This window comes from Chelonoidis abingdonii, chromosome 1 (assembly GCF_003597395.2).
Source record: "Chelonoidis abingdonii isolate Lonesome George chromosome 1, CheloAbing_2.0, whole genome shotgun sequence".
NCBI lineage: Eukaryota > Metazoa > Chordata > Testudines > Testudinidae > Chelonoidis > Chelonoidis abingdonii.
In genome coordinates, this window is record NC_133769.1 from 215967487 (window position 1) to 215983957 (window position 16471).

The 16471-nt window shown below is 42.5% G+C and overlaps 1 protein-coding gene across 1 annotated transcript in view; it reads left to right on the forward strand.

The window, feature by feature from the left end:
• Positions 1-3354: 3354 nt before the first annotated feature.
• The window catches only part of RPGR (retinitis pigmentosa GTPase regulator), a 60537-nt gene continuing 47420 nt past the window's right edge, over positions 3355-16471 (forward strand). The window contains exons 1-3 of the mRNA XM_075059710.1: positions 3355-3415; positions 10766-10891; positions 14989-15081. Of these exons, the coding sequence (XP_074915811.1) occupies positions 3388-3415; positions 10766-10891; positions 14989-15081 (247 nt within the window). The 5' untranslated portion in view covers positions 3355-3387. The remainder of the gene's footprint in view (positions 3416-10765; positions 10892-14988; positions 15082-16471) is intronic.

Consider the following 16471-nt stretch of genomic DNA (forward strand, 5'->3'; position numbering starts at 1 on the left):
CTATACAGTAGTGAAACTGCCCAAACCCTGTTTGCCCAAGTTGGCTGACATGGCATGGGCCATGTGGTAATCTAGCCGTCCAGTCCCAGACCTGGACTTTAGTGTCCACCAGTCTGGTCCTGTCCCAAACCTGGACTTTTGCGTCCAAAGTTTGGGGGCTTACCTGAAACTCCCCCAAGCTCACTACCAGCTTGGATATTCTCGCTGCCACCAGATCCCAGAGAGATTCTTCGGCGCTGTAATGCACCACCACCTTTCAGAGACTGTAGACTGGTCTACTCGCAGGACTGGGCAAATTAGGCAGTCTCGCCTACCTCGCATGATGTGCCATTTTTTCCTGACTCCTGGCACGCACACCTAGAAACACCTGGAAGGTTCTGACCGTATCAGGCAGGCAGGACTAACTGTTAAGGCCAAAAATGTCAAGAGGCCAAAACAGAGTGACTTACCCTGCGGACCATCAGCCGCTGGCGCCCTCCGAGACCATAAACCCCCTACAGGCCAAGGTGACGGCTCATTCCAAAAGTGGCCTGTCCAAACGTCAAAGAAACGGTCCAATTTTCTTAGGCTTGGCCGGTATTACACGGCGATTTGACCCACACAGCCAAATCGCTGCACCACTGACCGACTTGACCAAAAAGCCCCAGCCAACTAAGTTAAATTGGACTGTGAGTGTCAGGCAAGCTTTACCCAACTTAAGCGATCGCTCACCGTCTGACCCTGTGAATAAACGGGCCCAGACTTTGACAAACCATTCCTAGTAACCACCAGATCATCTGAGCCGTGTATACGGAGCAGTTCCTTCATGCAGGAAGGACCGGACAAGAAACTTCCATCCTGTCGTGTTCCTCAGCAAGAAACTATGGGAGACGGGAACGGCACCTGTCAGCCGTCCAGTGAAAAGGAATGCTTATGCCCATGTGTACAGCCCTGAAATAGCTACGCCCATTACCGTTTGGGGGCACGGCGGTTCCAGCTACAAACTTGACCATGACGCTGCGCTAACGGTGGCTTCATCACAGCCCAAAGCAACAACAAGCAACACTTCTTCGGTGGAGTAGCTTCCCCAAGATTTGATTTCCGAAATTCGACACATTTCAGGCTTTAACAAAGTAGCTGAATCCGCACTCTCCCGTGAGAGTTCCCAAGAATACACTAGTTACAAACTTTTCCCTGAACAATCGTCTGAAGCTTGTACTTTGCATCTTTTATTTCTTATGTGCTTGTGTGGTCATTCCCTCTGTGCCTTTAACACGTTTAGGTAGAATCACCACATCATGTGCAAAGTTACTAAGAAACCGCGCTGTGGGCGGCATAATTACTAACGACCGCCACGCCAAGATTACTTAATGCACCTGCGCTTACGTAACTGCTACAGGGGAGAAGGAGGGGAGAGGGAGAGGGAAGACAAAGAAGTGTGTGAGAAAGAATGCTGCAGCCGGACAGAAGAGGGAGGGGAAACGGGGGCTTGCTAGTCAGTGAGAAAAGTTCTCATGGATATAAAAGAACAGACTGCTTGTTTTACTGGGCTGGATCTGAGGCGTACTAAGTCTCCCAACCCCGCTTTGAGATCTCAAATAAACTTTGCTTGCTTCTCCCCTGGTGTGTTTATTGGCGCTAAAGCACTCCGGGCATGAATCACTGTTGTTTGCCTGGGCACCTCCGGTGTCTGCAACAAAGGTGATCAGACCCAGTCATCACCCACGTTAACTGTGCAGAGCAGCAAAGAAAAACCCGCAGCTGGCCTGTCATAAATGTGATAGGTAAGGTAAGGGTTAAGTTTCTTTTACCTGAAAAGGGTAACCGAAACACTGACCAGAGGACCAATCAGAAACTGGATTGTTTAAAGTCAGGGGCGGGAATTGTATACTTGGGGTCTTTGTTGTTTTCTAGCTATGAGAAACAAGCTTTTTTCTTCTCATATTCTCCTATACTTCTTCTAAACATCTGTAAGACCCAGGAACCGCAAAGTAATTCGCTATGATGGTCTTTGGGGTGTATTTACCTGTATGTTAATTTGTTTGCTGGTTTAATTGGGCTATCTTTTAAATCAGACTGTTTCTTTATATTTTCTTATAAGCAAGAGCCTGTATTGAGTTTCTTAAGCAAGATGATTGTTTATATTTTCTTTCTTTTTTCTATAAAGTTTTCTTGTTAAACCTTGTGAAAGTTCTTTCCTAGGGAGGCAAAGGAAAAGCCAGGCTGTGGGGCTATTTTCCTATTGGTCCAGGGAAAGAGCAGACTACAGGGAAAGAGACGAAGAATTCTCTCTGTTCTCTGGTGGTTACAGTTTTTCCCTTATTCCTGGAGCAAGGGGGTGGCAGAGCCCAGCTGTGGGTATTTGCATCTCCATTGTCCTGAGAAGCAGAAAAGCTGGTTTCTTGGGTCACACAGGTTAGCCGCGAGGCAAGCCTGATAAGGAGGGGGAAGGGTTATTTCCCTGCTTTTAGCATCAAGGGAAGTTTTCCTTCTGCAAGTTATCTTGTCCTTCTGCTAAAGGTGCACAGGCCTCATTATTTCTGCTTTAGACCAATTAGAACTGTTGCAACTGATAACGGCTGTTACTCCTGGCCTTTCCCATCAGCCAACCTTTTAGGTCGATTAGAGTTCAAACATGGAAGGACTTTTGCTCGCCAGAGGCCTAAACAGGAAGACTCCTCATTCTTATCGCCTTCCACTTTTCTAAGTTACTTAGGTTTATGCTTAGTGACACCAACAACCTGGTAACACGTGTTACTGTGCCATCCCTGTTTCTGCACTGCCCCAGTGTGTGGCTGGGATCATGTGCCAGGGCTCTGTGTGCAGAGATGGTCTGAATGGGATTCTTTCCCAGTTGATATCCCCGTCCCCTTTTTTTTTTTGGCTCTGCCAGCAGATTCCTCCCCTCATGTGTCCCAATATGTTCTCCGTCTCATCTGGTCACCCTAATCAGCCTTGGCATTATCCCTCTGCACACGGACAGCACAAGGGCAGGCCGCAGTTCCAGTTAAAGTGGAGCCTGGCTCCTAACTGCCCTGCAGGGTGAGTAAGCCAGACAGGACTGCACAGCTGCAGCTGAGGGGCGGGGGCTGCTGTGTGCAGACAGGAGCGAGGTTTCGGCAGGCACGTGGCTAGGAGCTGGGGTTCACAGGGCAGCCAAGACCTCCCCTCAGAGCCCAGCATGGCAGAAAACCGGCAACCAGCTCCGCCCCCACCCCCGCCCGATCCAGGGGCTGGGCCGGTGACAAAAGCCGGACAGTCCCGGAGCCCGTGGCCCGAGCCCAACGCCGGCCGGCAGGGGGCGCGCGCGGTTCTCCGTGGCCGGGCCCCGCCTCCCGTTGCTAGTGGCAGGAGGTTTGTTTACTTCCGGGACTCCCCCCCGCCCCCAGCGCCGGAGCCCGAGCCGCCATGGGGGAGGCGGAGGAGCCGGTGCCTGGTGAGTGTCCCTGGGGGGTGGGGGTCTCTCGCCCGCTCGCTGTGACCCAGCCGGGGGGGCTGCGGGCTGAGCGTGTCCCCCGGCGGGGCAGGGGCGAGCTGCCCCCCCGGAACACGGGCAGCCTCCGGGTGAACAAAGTGCCCGGGCCCCAGATTTCTCCTGAAGGCGGGGCTGCTCCGTCCCGTGCCCGGTGTGTGTGTCGCTCCCCTCCCGCCCGGGTGCCTGCGCCGCTGGGCTTCAACCCCCCACCCCGCTCCCCGGGGCTGCGGGGTCTGCGTATTTCAGCGGAAGGATCCCGACTCCCGTGTACGGGCTGCCCGGGGGCTGCGGGGCGGGTACAACAATCACACACACCGCGGGGAGAGCCCGGCTCTGGCCCAGCTGTTCTCCCGCCCCGGGGCGTTCGCGGGTGGAACGTTGGTACTTTTCTTTGGCCAACCTGCGGGCTGTTGTTAGGAGTTAGTGATACCTCATTGCTGCATGTTTGGTTTTTACCTTTTGCAATTTGGGCCATACAGCGTCCTCTTGAGAGCTAGTAAGAATTGCAGCCCCTATTATAGGTGGTTCATTTTTATCCTAGCTAGTGATATCCGTCTAGGTTTATCAGTTTTAATGCTACAGATCATAAGATAACTTCTGGCTGAGGTTACATGCAAGTGCCCCCCCCCCCCCCATCATAGTAGCACACAATTATATGGATTTAGTCTTCTAATCCTTTTTTCTGAGATGCATCACACTCACCTCTGTTGAAGAAAGGTATCAGCCCTGGTTGACTATGGGGCCCTCCAGGTATGGTGTTCCTTATGTAATTCCATATAAAGCTGTTTATTCTATGATTTTTTTTTCCCCGGGTAAATAAAATAAAGTGTCGATTGCAGAGCAACTGCTGTCATGTACAAAATGTGCTTAGAAAAGAAAAAAATAATTTAGGTAAAGAAAATATTGCCCCTGGAAACTAATAAAATATATTTAAAATCTTATCCTGGCAATTTTTCAGTTAGTAAAGAATGTGGCTTAGTCTATAACATTTTATAATAATGTCCATTGGAGCTAAAATATCTGAGTATTCTTGCTATGTGTTAAGAACATAAGAAGGGCTGTACTGGGTGAGACCAAAGGTCCATCTAGCCCAGTATCCTGTCTTCTGACAGTGGCCAATGCCAGGTGCCCCAGAGGGAATGAACAGAACAGGTAATCATCAATTGATCCATCCCCTGTTGCCCATTCCCAGCTTCTGGCAAACAGGCTAGGCACACGTCAGAGCATGGTTTTGCCTCCCTGCCCATGATGTCTAATAGCTATTGATGGACTTATTCTCCATGAACTCATCTAGTTATTTTTTGAACCTTGTTTTAGTATTACAAGTTGTATTGTTATCCTGGGAAATATTGTGAAGATATTTACTAAATTGCTAAATTTAGCATCGAATAAGTTTTCGAAGTATGTGTGTTTTATGATGTGATTACCTGATGCTGTGCCAATTGTGACTACCTCTGCCATTTTTGTGTGTATTTAATTGAGAATACAGTAAAAGCTGTTTTATGTGGTGCATCACCAACTGGAAAGCTCTATAAACCGACATTTCTGATCTTTGTTGAAGTTCCAGTTTATAGTGCGGTTGGTTGGGGCTGGTAGTGGGTGGGTGGGATGTGGAATGCGGGCTCTGGGAGGGAATTTGGGTGTGAGAAGGGGCTTAGGGCAGCAGTTTGGGGCACGGAGAGGGTGCGGGGTGCCAGATCTGGGGAGCACTCACCTTAGGTGCTCCCTGCAAATGGCAACCTGCCCTGGCTGTTCCTAGGCAGAGGCATGGCAGGTGGCTCCGTGCACTGCCCCCACCCCGAATGTTAGCTCTACAGCTCCCGTTGACTGGGAACCATGGCCAGTGGGAGCTGCGGGGGCGGCGCGTGCGGACAGAGGCAGCGTGCGGAGCTGTCTGTCATACCTCCGTCTAGGAGCAGCTGGGACAGGTTGCCATTTGCAGGGAGCCGCCCGAGACGGGCACCCCCTCGGATCCAGCACCCTGCTTCCTTTCCCGTATCCCAACCTGCTGTGCCGAGCCCCCTTCTGCACCCAAACTCCCTCCCAGAGCCTGCGCCCCGCACCCCCGATTGCACTCAAACTCCCTCCCTCTTGGTTAACCGGCATTTTTCACTTCCTGGCACCTCCTGTTCCCCCAACATGCTGGAAAAAAACCACCTTTAACTGTGTATATATATGTATGAGTGTGTGTGTGTATATAGATACACACAATTTTCAGCCATTGGGCTCTTAACAGAACAAAATGCTACTAGTCAGCTTGGCAAACACCTCTACCCTGGTATTAATGTCAAGGGAATCACTCTAAGCCAGGGCCAATCTGTGGGTCCTGAGCCACATGTGGCTCTTCAGAAGTAAATATGCGACTCCTTGTATAGGCATCGACTCTGGGGCTGGAGTTACAGGCACCAACTTTCCAATGGCCGGGGGGTGCTCACTGCTCAACCCCTGGCTCTGCCACTGGCCCTGCCCCCACTCCACCCCTTCCTATCCCCTCTTCTGATCCTGCCGTGCCCTCGCTCCTCCCCTTCTCCCTCAGAGCCTCCTGCACGCAACGAAACAGCTGATCAGGAGGTGCCGGGAGGGAGGGGGAGGCACTAATTGGTGGGGCTGCTAGTGAGTGGGAGGCGCTGGGGGCGGGAGGGCAAGGAGCTGATGTGGGGCTGCTGACATATTACTGTGGCTGTTTGGCAATGTACATTGGTAAATTCTGTCTCCTTCTCAGGCTCGGTTGGCCAACCCTCATCTAAGCATATCGAAATGACATGGAAAATGGACACCTCTCTGTAGGGGGACAAAGGCAAAAATTAAGATCACACTTTTGGTTAATATTTATTAGTTCAAGAGTAGCATTGTGGATATAGTAAAAAAAAAAAAAAAAAAAAATACTTTTAATAGATTCCAAGGCCAGAAAGGGCTGTTGTGATCATCTTATCTGACTTCCTGTATAACACACACCACAGAACTTCCCCAAAATAGTTCCTGGAGCAGGAATGAGCAACTTTTCAGAAGTGGTGTGCCAAGTCTTCATTTATTCACTCTGATTTAAGGTTTCGCGTGCCAGTAACACATTTTAACATTTTTAAAAGGTCTCTTTCTACAAGTCTATAATATATAACTAAACTATTGTTGCATGTAAAGTAAAGAAGGTTTTTAAAATGTTTAAGAAGCTTCATTTAAAATTAAATTAAAATGCAGAGCCCCCCGGACCGTTGGCCAGGACCCAGGCAGTGTGAGTGCCACTGAAAATCAGCTCGCGTGCTACCTTTGGCACGTGTGCCATAGGTTGCCTACCCCTGTCCTAGGGCATATCTTTTAGAAAAACATTCTATCTTGATTTAAAAATGGCAAGTGATGGAGAGTCCACCAGGACCCAGGGTGAATTGTTTCAATGGTTAATTACTCTCATTGTTAAATTTATTCCACTCTGAATTTGTCTAGCTTCAACTTCCAATCATTAACCATGTTATCCCTTTCTCTGCTAGATTGAAGAGCCCATAATAAAATGTTTATTCCCCAGGTAGATACTTATCGACTGTAATCAAATCACCCTTATCCTTTTCTTTGTTAAGTTAAACAGAGTGAGCTCTTTGAGTCTATCACTATAAGGCATAATTTCTGATCCTTTAATCATTCTTGTGGTTCTTTTCAAAACCCTCTCCAATTCATCAATGTCCTATTTGAATTGTGGGCACCAGAAATGGACATAGTATTCCAGCAGCAGTCGAACCAGTGCCAAATACAGAGGTAAAATAACTTCTCTGTTCCTACTCAAAATTCCCTTATTTATGCATTCTAAAATTGCATTAGCCGTTTTGGACACATCATCACCCTGGGAGCTCACATTCTGCTGGTTGTCCACCAGAACCCCCACATCTTTTTCAAAGTCATTGCTTTCCAGGATAGAGCCCCCCATTCTGTACCTGTGGCCTACATTCTTTGTTCCTGGGGATATACATTAGTTTGCTTGTCCCCAGTTGACCAAGCGCTCCAGATTGCTCAGAATCAGTGACCTGTCTTCTTCATTATTTACTATCCAATTGTTGTGTCATCTGTATACTTACCAGTGAAGATTTTATGGGTTTTTCAAAAAATCTTTTACCAGTGAAGATTTTATGGGTTTTTCAAAAAATCTTTTACCAGTGAAGATTTTATGGGTTTTTCAAAAAATCTTTTACCAGTGAAGATTTTATGGTTTCTTCCAGGTCATTAATACAAATGTTAAATAGCACAAGGCCAAGAACCGATCCCACTAGAAACACACCCACTCTACGATGATTCCCCGTTTACAATCACATTTTGAGACCTAGTAGTTAGCCATTTTTAATCCATTTAATATGTCTTGTTAATTTTATATCATTCTATTTTTTAATCAAAATTTTATGTTGTACCAAGTCAAACGCCTTACAGAAATCTGTCTGTTACACCAAAACTATTTTTATCAACCAAATGTGTAATCTCATAAAGAAAATCTCAAATTAGTCTGACAGGATCTATTTTCCATAAACCCATATTGATTTGCATTAAGTATGTTACCCTCCTTATTTCTTTATTAAAGACCTGTATCAGCCATTTCACTATCTTGCCTGGGATTGATGTCATGTTGAAAGGCCTATAATTACTTGGGTAATCCCGTTTATGTTTTTAAAATCTGACATGTTAACTTTCTTCCAGTCTTCTGGAACTTCCCCAGAGCTCCAAGATGTATTAAAAATCAACATTAACAGTTCAGCAAGCTCCTCAGCCAACTCTTGGATACAAGTTATCTAGACCTGCTGTTTTAAAAATGTATGATTTTAGTAGGTTCTGTCTAACATCCTCCAGAGATACTAGTGGAATGGGGAGAGTGTCGTCATGATACGATGAAACTATATCATCTGTTTTTTCCTCAAATACAGAGCAGAAATGTTTATTGAACGCTTCTGTCTTTTTTGCATTATTGATAATTCTACTGTTTCCATCTTGTAATGGACCAATACCATTGTCAGAATTCTTTTTGTTCCTAATATATTTAAAAAAAAATCCTTCTTATTAGCCTTAACTGTGCAGGCCATAGATTTCTCCATGTGTATCTTTGCTTCCCTTATCAGTTTTATGCAGTTCCTTACTTCTGATTTATATTTATTACCATCAGCTTCCCAGTTCTTCCATTTGTTTTATACTTAAATTTTTTTTTTATAGCTGCCTTCACTTCCTGTCTACACTTGGTCATTTTTTAAATCAGTACAGCTCTCTTCCTCAATTGGTGGCTTTTTTGGGCCTCTTGTAAAATGTTCTTAAATGATTCCCAATTATCATTCACATTTTTTTTGATTAAATTCATCCTCCCAATTGATATGGCTCATAATTGTTTTCAACTTTGTGAAACTGGCCCTATTAAAGCACCAAGTATATATATTACTGGTTTGGACTTTATTCTGTTGGAACATTATCATTGTGATCAAGTCATGATCACTTGTATCTAAGCTACCATAAATTTTTAGTTCTGTGATCAGTTCCTCTTTATTCTATTTAGACAAAGTCTAATAAAGAATTCCTCCATGTTGGGTGCAACAGTTTTTGAATTACGAAATTGTCATCTATAATTAAGGCTAAGATTATGTCATGGAAGTCAGGTATTCTGTGACATTTTATGCTTCTGTCCCGGGGCAGTTGGGATTGAAGATGTCAGCTGGTGGGGGCCCTGGAGCTCTGAGCCGCTATGGGTGGTGGTGGGGCCCCTGCAGATCCCAGCTGTCAGGGGGACCGGACTCAGAGCTCCAATCTGCTGCAGGTAATGGGGCCGCTGGAGCTCTGAGCTGCCAGCGGTGGTGGAGCTGTCAGCTGCAGTGGAGGTGGGTACTGGACCCCTTTCCCCCTTTTTTCATTCTCCTGCACTAATGCTAGTTTTCAGTAGAGAAAGCTATGAAAATCTCAAAGCTCTGTGGGCAGCAGATGCAGTTCTGGAATGTATCTTGAACAAAATGATGTGTAAAATAAGCACATTCTTCCTAAATGCAGGGAAAACTTCTTTAAGAAGACTTTAAATGTTGAGCATTAGAAATTGAAGCTAAGAAACAAAGTTGGGAATGTTGGGAGGAAATAGCACAATAAAAAGAAATGCAGCTTTACAGTTGTTTATTAATGTTCAATGTAACCAATATCTCTAGGACTGTATGACAGTATTTTACAGGAACAGTCATGAATATTACTTCATCCATTACTGTATGTGTGTATAGGCATGAGGGGTGTGTGGTTTTGTATGTATAGGGCTTTCACCTTTCAAAACAATGAAAATTCTATTTGTGGAAGAATGGCGTAATGGTTAAAGCACAGGACTCACAGTTAGGAGATCTGAGTCCTGGTCCTGGTTCTGGCTTTGTCACACTCTTCCTGCATGATGTTGGGCAAATGCTTCAATTTAAATGTCCATTTCCCCAGCTGTACTATGATGATAACATATTTATTTCAAATTCAAAGGTTATGGTAAGGGCTTAATTCATAAATGTTTGTAAAGCCTTTTGAGATACTCTAATATATTGCACTTTGAGAGTGCATTCTAATTATTTAAAAGGTCTAAAAAAGCACTTATGCTACATGATTTTAACACAATAAACTTGAGACTTTTGCTCTTCGAAGTGGGAAGAATTGTGAGTGTTAGAAATAAAGATCTCTAGGGTTGGATTTTTTTTTTTTAAGATCATAATTTTAAAATGCAAGTGGGTTTTGGCAGCCCTTGTTTTCAAGGGCTGAGAGTCTTGCTTTTAGGGGGCAATTTTTAGAGCAAATGTATCTTTTCAGATGAGTGAGGAAGAGTGGTCAGATTTGGAGCCTGTCAACCTTTTCAGTCTCTCTGTCTAATTCAATTTGGAAAACCTGTTTGAATTCAAGTGTAAACGTAAGTGAGATTTTTTTTTTTTTTTTTTTTGTCTCAACCTGCTTCCAGGATGAGCTTTTTGTGTTTTACTTTTTTGTGTCAAATTTTTCATTTTTTAAGCCCTCTTACATGTGGCAATATTGCTGTATTTCTTAGAGGATAGTGGTAAAGGACAAAAGAACTCGGTTATATTCTTAAAGCAAAATATATCTACATCTGTGTATCTAATCTATTAGCAAAGCCCATGTGACTAGGAAGGAATGGAGGGAAGAAAATGTGATCCTAAAAATGGTAGCCTTGAGGAAGCTGACGGAGAGAAACCACCAGAGCTTGAAGAGAATTAAAGAGTTATAAAAAGACAGTGGAAAATAGAAAGGATTAATGGGAAGTTTCTATTTTGGATAAATGAGGTATAACTAATTTGCACTAATACTGAAACTGTCTTATTTGTGTTTTAGAATCAGGTGCTGTTTTCACATTTGGAAAAAGCAAATTTGCAGAAAATATTCCTAGCAAGTTTTGGTTTAAAAATGACAAGCCTTTGTATATATCATGTGGAGATGAACATACTGCTATTGTTACAGGTTAGTATCTACACTGCTTAAGGACCATGTTTTGTAATACACGGCTTGTAAATGTATGGTTTAGTATCATGTCTGTGGTAGCATTATAAACAAACAATCCCCTCCCCCCGTTCTTTGAAGGAGTGCCTTCATTCCCATTGAAGTCACGGGGAGTTAAATTCTGAGCACACTAAACAGATACCTGGTGCCCCACGTGAGTGCATCTTTAGTGCAAAATGGCAGCATGGGATCAAAATAAGAACATAAGAATGCCCATACTGGGTCAGTCCAATGTTCCATCTAGCCTGGTATCCTGAGCAGATGTTTTCAGAGAACTATCCACAATGTTCCCAAGATCTCTTTCATGGGCGGTAACAACTGATTTATACCCCCTTATTTTGTATGTATAGCTGGGATTATGTTTTCCAATGTGCATTATTTTGCATTTATCAACATTGAATTTCATCTGCCATTTTGTTTCCCAGACACCCATTTAATGAGATCTTTTTGTAACTCTTTGGTCAACTTTGGACTTAACTATCTTGAGTAATTTTGTATCGTCTGCAAACTTTGCCATCTCACTGTCTACCCCTTTTTCCAGATCAATTATGAATATTTTGAACAGCACAGGTCCCAGTACGTATCCTTGGGGGACCAGCTGTTTCTCTCTCTCCACCATGAAAACATACCATTTATTCGGACCCTTTGTATCCTGACTTTTAACCAGTTACTGATCAGTGAGAAGACCTTTCCCCCAGCTATCAAAATGATTTTGATCAACTTGAAAAAGAACACTGAGACTGACAGTATCTAATAACTATTCTTAAATAGAGAAAATTTATGTACTGGAAATAACCAGGGCTTGAAATGAAAATGAACCTGGAGAGTTCTTATTTATTTGAGAAGCAATGCTGAATGCAACTAGCAAAGGTCAATAGGAATCCTTGTCTGAAACTTAATGTTCAAGATGGTATATGTCTAAAATTAAAACTTTTTGGAGTTATAAATTATGTTTGAATTGAAAATAGCCCTACAACTCAATCCCAAAACATTTTAATAAATGCTACTACTGTACAGTAAATTACAACAACCACACAGAAGAAGTTTTGATGGCACATAGTAAACACACTTTTAATAAAAATCTCATTTTTGTTTCTTTGAAATGCTAGTAGCAGTAACCAAAAAAGAATTAAGAGTCCTGTTTGAACTAATGCAAAAGAGACTAGTTTAGTTGGTGATCATGTCATTAAATATATTGGCAGTTCATCTCATGTAAATACCAGCATTAAAAAAATAGGAAATGGAATTTTGATACAAAAAGTTCATGAAGTATTTTCAGAGTGGGTTTTTATTCTGAGGTAGAATTCTCCCCATCTGCCACCCTAGGACATTTGAAATAGGTGTTCCCCCTTTTTACTTCTGTGTTGCTTAAATGTTTACTTGTTATATAGGTGTTTGAGGATATCCTGTCTGTCCCCATGCTAGACTGCTTATAGTTTGCATGTGGGGAAATTGGGATTTGTGAAAAACAAGTGTTTTAACAATTAAAATGCTTTTATGCTTTTATAACAGACTGCAAGATGTGTTGTAGTGAAAAACCAAAGCGTTTACTGCACAGCAGGGTTTTTCCAGTCTAACTTCAGAGAAAGTGATACTGCAATTTAATTATACTTGACCAAAACTTCAAAGTATTTTTTCAGGTTGTGGAAGTTTTATTAAATAGTTTCTATTTACTGCTTAACATTTCTGATAAGCTAAACTTTTATTTTTATTCTTCTCTAACTTTATTGGCAAGACATTACATTAGGAAAGGGTGGCCATTACCAAAAAAAATCCCTTCCCAACAGTTGTTTTTGGAGTTTGTATGTTAAGAATTATGTAGGTTTTAAAAGGCTACAGTGATGTTAAATTTTTTTTAAAAACTAAATGTTTGTAATATAGAATAAGGTGCTTTTGCTATGGTATTTCAAAAATGAAAACAGACTGACTTATGAAATAGTCAGTGTTTCTGTAACCCAAACTCAGAACCTTGGCTGGGGAACCAGATTGTTGAAGCACAAAACAGCTACAAGTTAGGTGGGTGTACATGCGGGATCATGGGTGTGAGCAGTGCTGGTTTTAACAGTCAAGGCGGCCAAGGCAGCTGAAAAGTCAATTGACATGGCCATTCTCTGATGAACCCCCAGCTGTAAGAGCTTTGTGGAGCTTCAGCAGGAGTGCACTCTGCTCCGCCTATTGGGAAGCACTGTGAATGAGTTGTGGAAGCACTGCCTTTTCCTCATCGGAGTGAACTTCTTCTGGAGGGTATGTCTACACAGCAGCTAGAAGGTATGATTCGCAGCTCAGATAGACATACATTCACTAGCTCTGCTTGAGCCAGCATGCTACAAATAGCACTGTGACTGCGGTGGCAAGGATAGCAGCTTGGTCTAGCCACCTGATTACAGTCCTCCCTGACCCCTGGATATGTACTCATGCAGCTAGCAAGAGCCACTGTCGGTGCCATCAGAGCCACGCTGCTATTCTAAGCATGCTAGCTCCAGCAGAGCTTGTACATGTATGTCCATTTGAGAGAACATACATGCTGTGTAAACATACCCTCGCAGCTGCTGTGTAGACATACCCTCGTATACAAGGAACTTTGCTAGAGCAGGTATTGCAATTTACATCTTGCTATGCCAACTTAGCTAAATTTGATCCATGGTATTACACAAGATCACCATTTAAAAAAAATAAATGTTATAAGCACTGAGAAAACAGTCAAATGCAGCTGTTTGATCTTCTATGTGTCTGAAAAGGATGATGTTAGGTTTTTCAAATTGTTGATCTGCTACACTTCTACCCTCAATCTTTGGATCTCCTGTATGAAATCACTTGTGTATTTTTAATGATTGAGCCCATAAAGTTAATCAGAAACTCATTCTTGAAAAATGTGATTCTAGCATTACTTCTTAGCTAAGTTTTGTAGTATAGCTTTTACAGTGTAGGCTTACAGAACTGTCTGATTGTATGAGGTTTTTAATGTATCCCACCACAGATATTACATCCAGATGCTAAATCTAATTCACAGGAGAACACACTCTCTGGGAACAAGGTATACAGCAGACACATGTTCAAGGAGAAAGCCACACAATGTGGCCATATTTATATAAGTTAAATACAAACAATGTTCTGCAGAAGTTCACATTTGGAAAATCCCTCCCACAGGCCAAATTGTGCACATACATCTGTAGAAATCACAGAGAAAATTTTGATACACACACAAAACCAAACCAAAACAAAACAAACAACCCTCCATCCCCAAACAACCTCTTCCAGTGCTTTAATAGGGCCAGAATCTGGACATTGTATAAAATATACAAAATGCAGGCATGCAAATGTGGAAGGAGTATATGCACCCTATTCTGACTTTTGTTAGTCACTTGCACAGATTACTCATTTTCCTATCTAGAATTATCTGGTTGTTCATGTGTCCATACTGTTGCTGTGTAAACAGATGCAGGGAGACCATGTTTCCTGATCCATAGATTGTCTTATGTGCCCTTTTCTGGCAGATCTCTGTGTACAGTGCCCTGTTAAAATTTGGCTGATATTACTGAAGAGATCTGCCAAAAAAAAAATCATAAAAAGTGTAGAATATGGCCTCAAAAATGCCTTCACAACTGCCAATTTGTCTCAGTTTCCATATCCTAAAAAGTGTCTGAGACTGTTTTGTTATGGATGACAAAGTAAGCTGTTATGGATAACAAAACAAACTGTTTTGTTATGGAGAAAGCTGGTTTGTTTTTTTTTTTAAAGCTATTCTCTCTATTAGCTGACCAACTACAGAGCAAGCCTGCAATATTAATTTGTAGAAAAAAAAATCAATTCCATCTATGTGTATTGTAATTGACTATATTTTTGAAAATAGTCTGTTAGTTAAATATTAAATAGTGTTAAACAATTTCATTGTAAAATAAAGAATATTTAACTTCTCTCATAATTTTCCTTACAAAAAGCTTTAATAATTAATATATTGTGTGCCATGAGTTGATGACCATCCTTAATTATGATCTGCTGTAAAGTTGCTGTATATTCAAACATTTTTATGCGTTCCCACTGATGTCTTTATTTTGCAGAAAATGGTAAACTTTACATGTTTGGCAGCAATAACTGGGGCCAGTTAGGACTAGGAACAAAGAATACTATCAACAAGCCAACTTGTGTAAAAGGTTTGTCCAATTTTCTTCTTTGGCTTTTTATAGATGGCTTGAATGAAAAAGTGATTTATAGTATCAATTTCCAAATTAAATACAAGGTCCCTATTTGATCTTCTGTCACCTCATGATTCTAGGTCTTGGGGAGTTTGAGGACTACTCAAGATACACAGAATCCGATCTTTTTGGAGACCCATTAAGAATTCCCATCCAGTGTCATCTATTTCTGTCCAACTTCATTCCATATGCAGGGAAGTTATTGGACTGTTGATCGCTGAAGTGCTGTTTGGTGCTTAGACACCAAGAGAAAGTATCATTATATGTATGCATTGTTGTTGTAGCCATGTTGGCCCCAGGATATTAGAGGGACAAGGCAAGTGAGGTAATATTTTTCATGGGACTAACTTCTGTTGGTGAGAGAGGCAAGCTTTCAACCTTACATAGTGCTCTTCCTCAGGTCTGAAGTTGGTCCAATAAAAGATATTACCTTACCCACCTTGTATCTCTAATATCATTATGTGTAACCTTCTGCCAATGCAGCAAAGAGTCCTGTGGCACCTTATAGACTAACAGATGTATTGGAGCATGAGCTTTCGTGAGTGAATACCCACTTCGTTGAATGCATGTAGTGGCAATGCAACCCCTAGCAGAGAGACTATCTCACTATCCATCCTACTACTTTTGGAGTAAATACCTGAAGGTGTCCCAAAAAAGCAGAGCCATTAATGGATTCACCCACATCCACTACACAAATCATTAAATAAAGAAGGAATGAAATAAGTACCCATGCTTGTTTACAGATTATGGAATTTGTCATTCCATTACAAATTCTTAACAGTTTCTCCCAGCCAGCTCTACCCTCTCTAACAGATCAATAATTCTTTCCCCATCAAAAAATTTATTCTCTCAATTCACCCCATTATTATCAGTACATCATTCTCAACCATCAAATAAATTAACTCTCTTGCTCTCTGTCATCAGATTTGTTCAGTTGCCCATCATCAAATACAAATTATTCAGCCTGTTCAAACCCGTTTCATCCAGGAATAAATTAATTCTGCCCCAAACATCTTTCCACAGCCCTTTGCTGCTTCTGTTTTCTCCTTCTACCTGTTTCAGGCTGATGACAGAGGGGAGAGCAGGATCACTGGGATCTTCACCTCCTTGGTCAACGCCCATGTGAGGATATGGGATTGATTCTTGCCTTGGCTAAGATAGAGTGGGAGCTCTCCCTTTGCTTCTTCTCTCAGGCCAGGTCTACACTGCGACTTTAAATCGGTTTAATGGCCGATATACCGATTTAACGCTGTATCCGTTCACACGACGTCCTCATTAATATGGACTTAAACGGCTCCTTAAATCGATTTCGGAACTCCTCCCAAACGAGAGGAGTAGCGCTAAATTC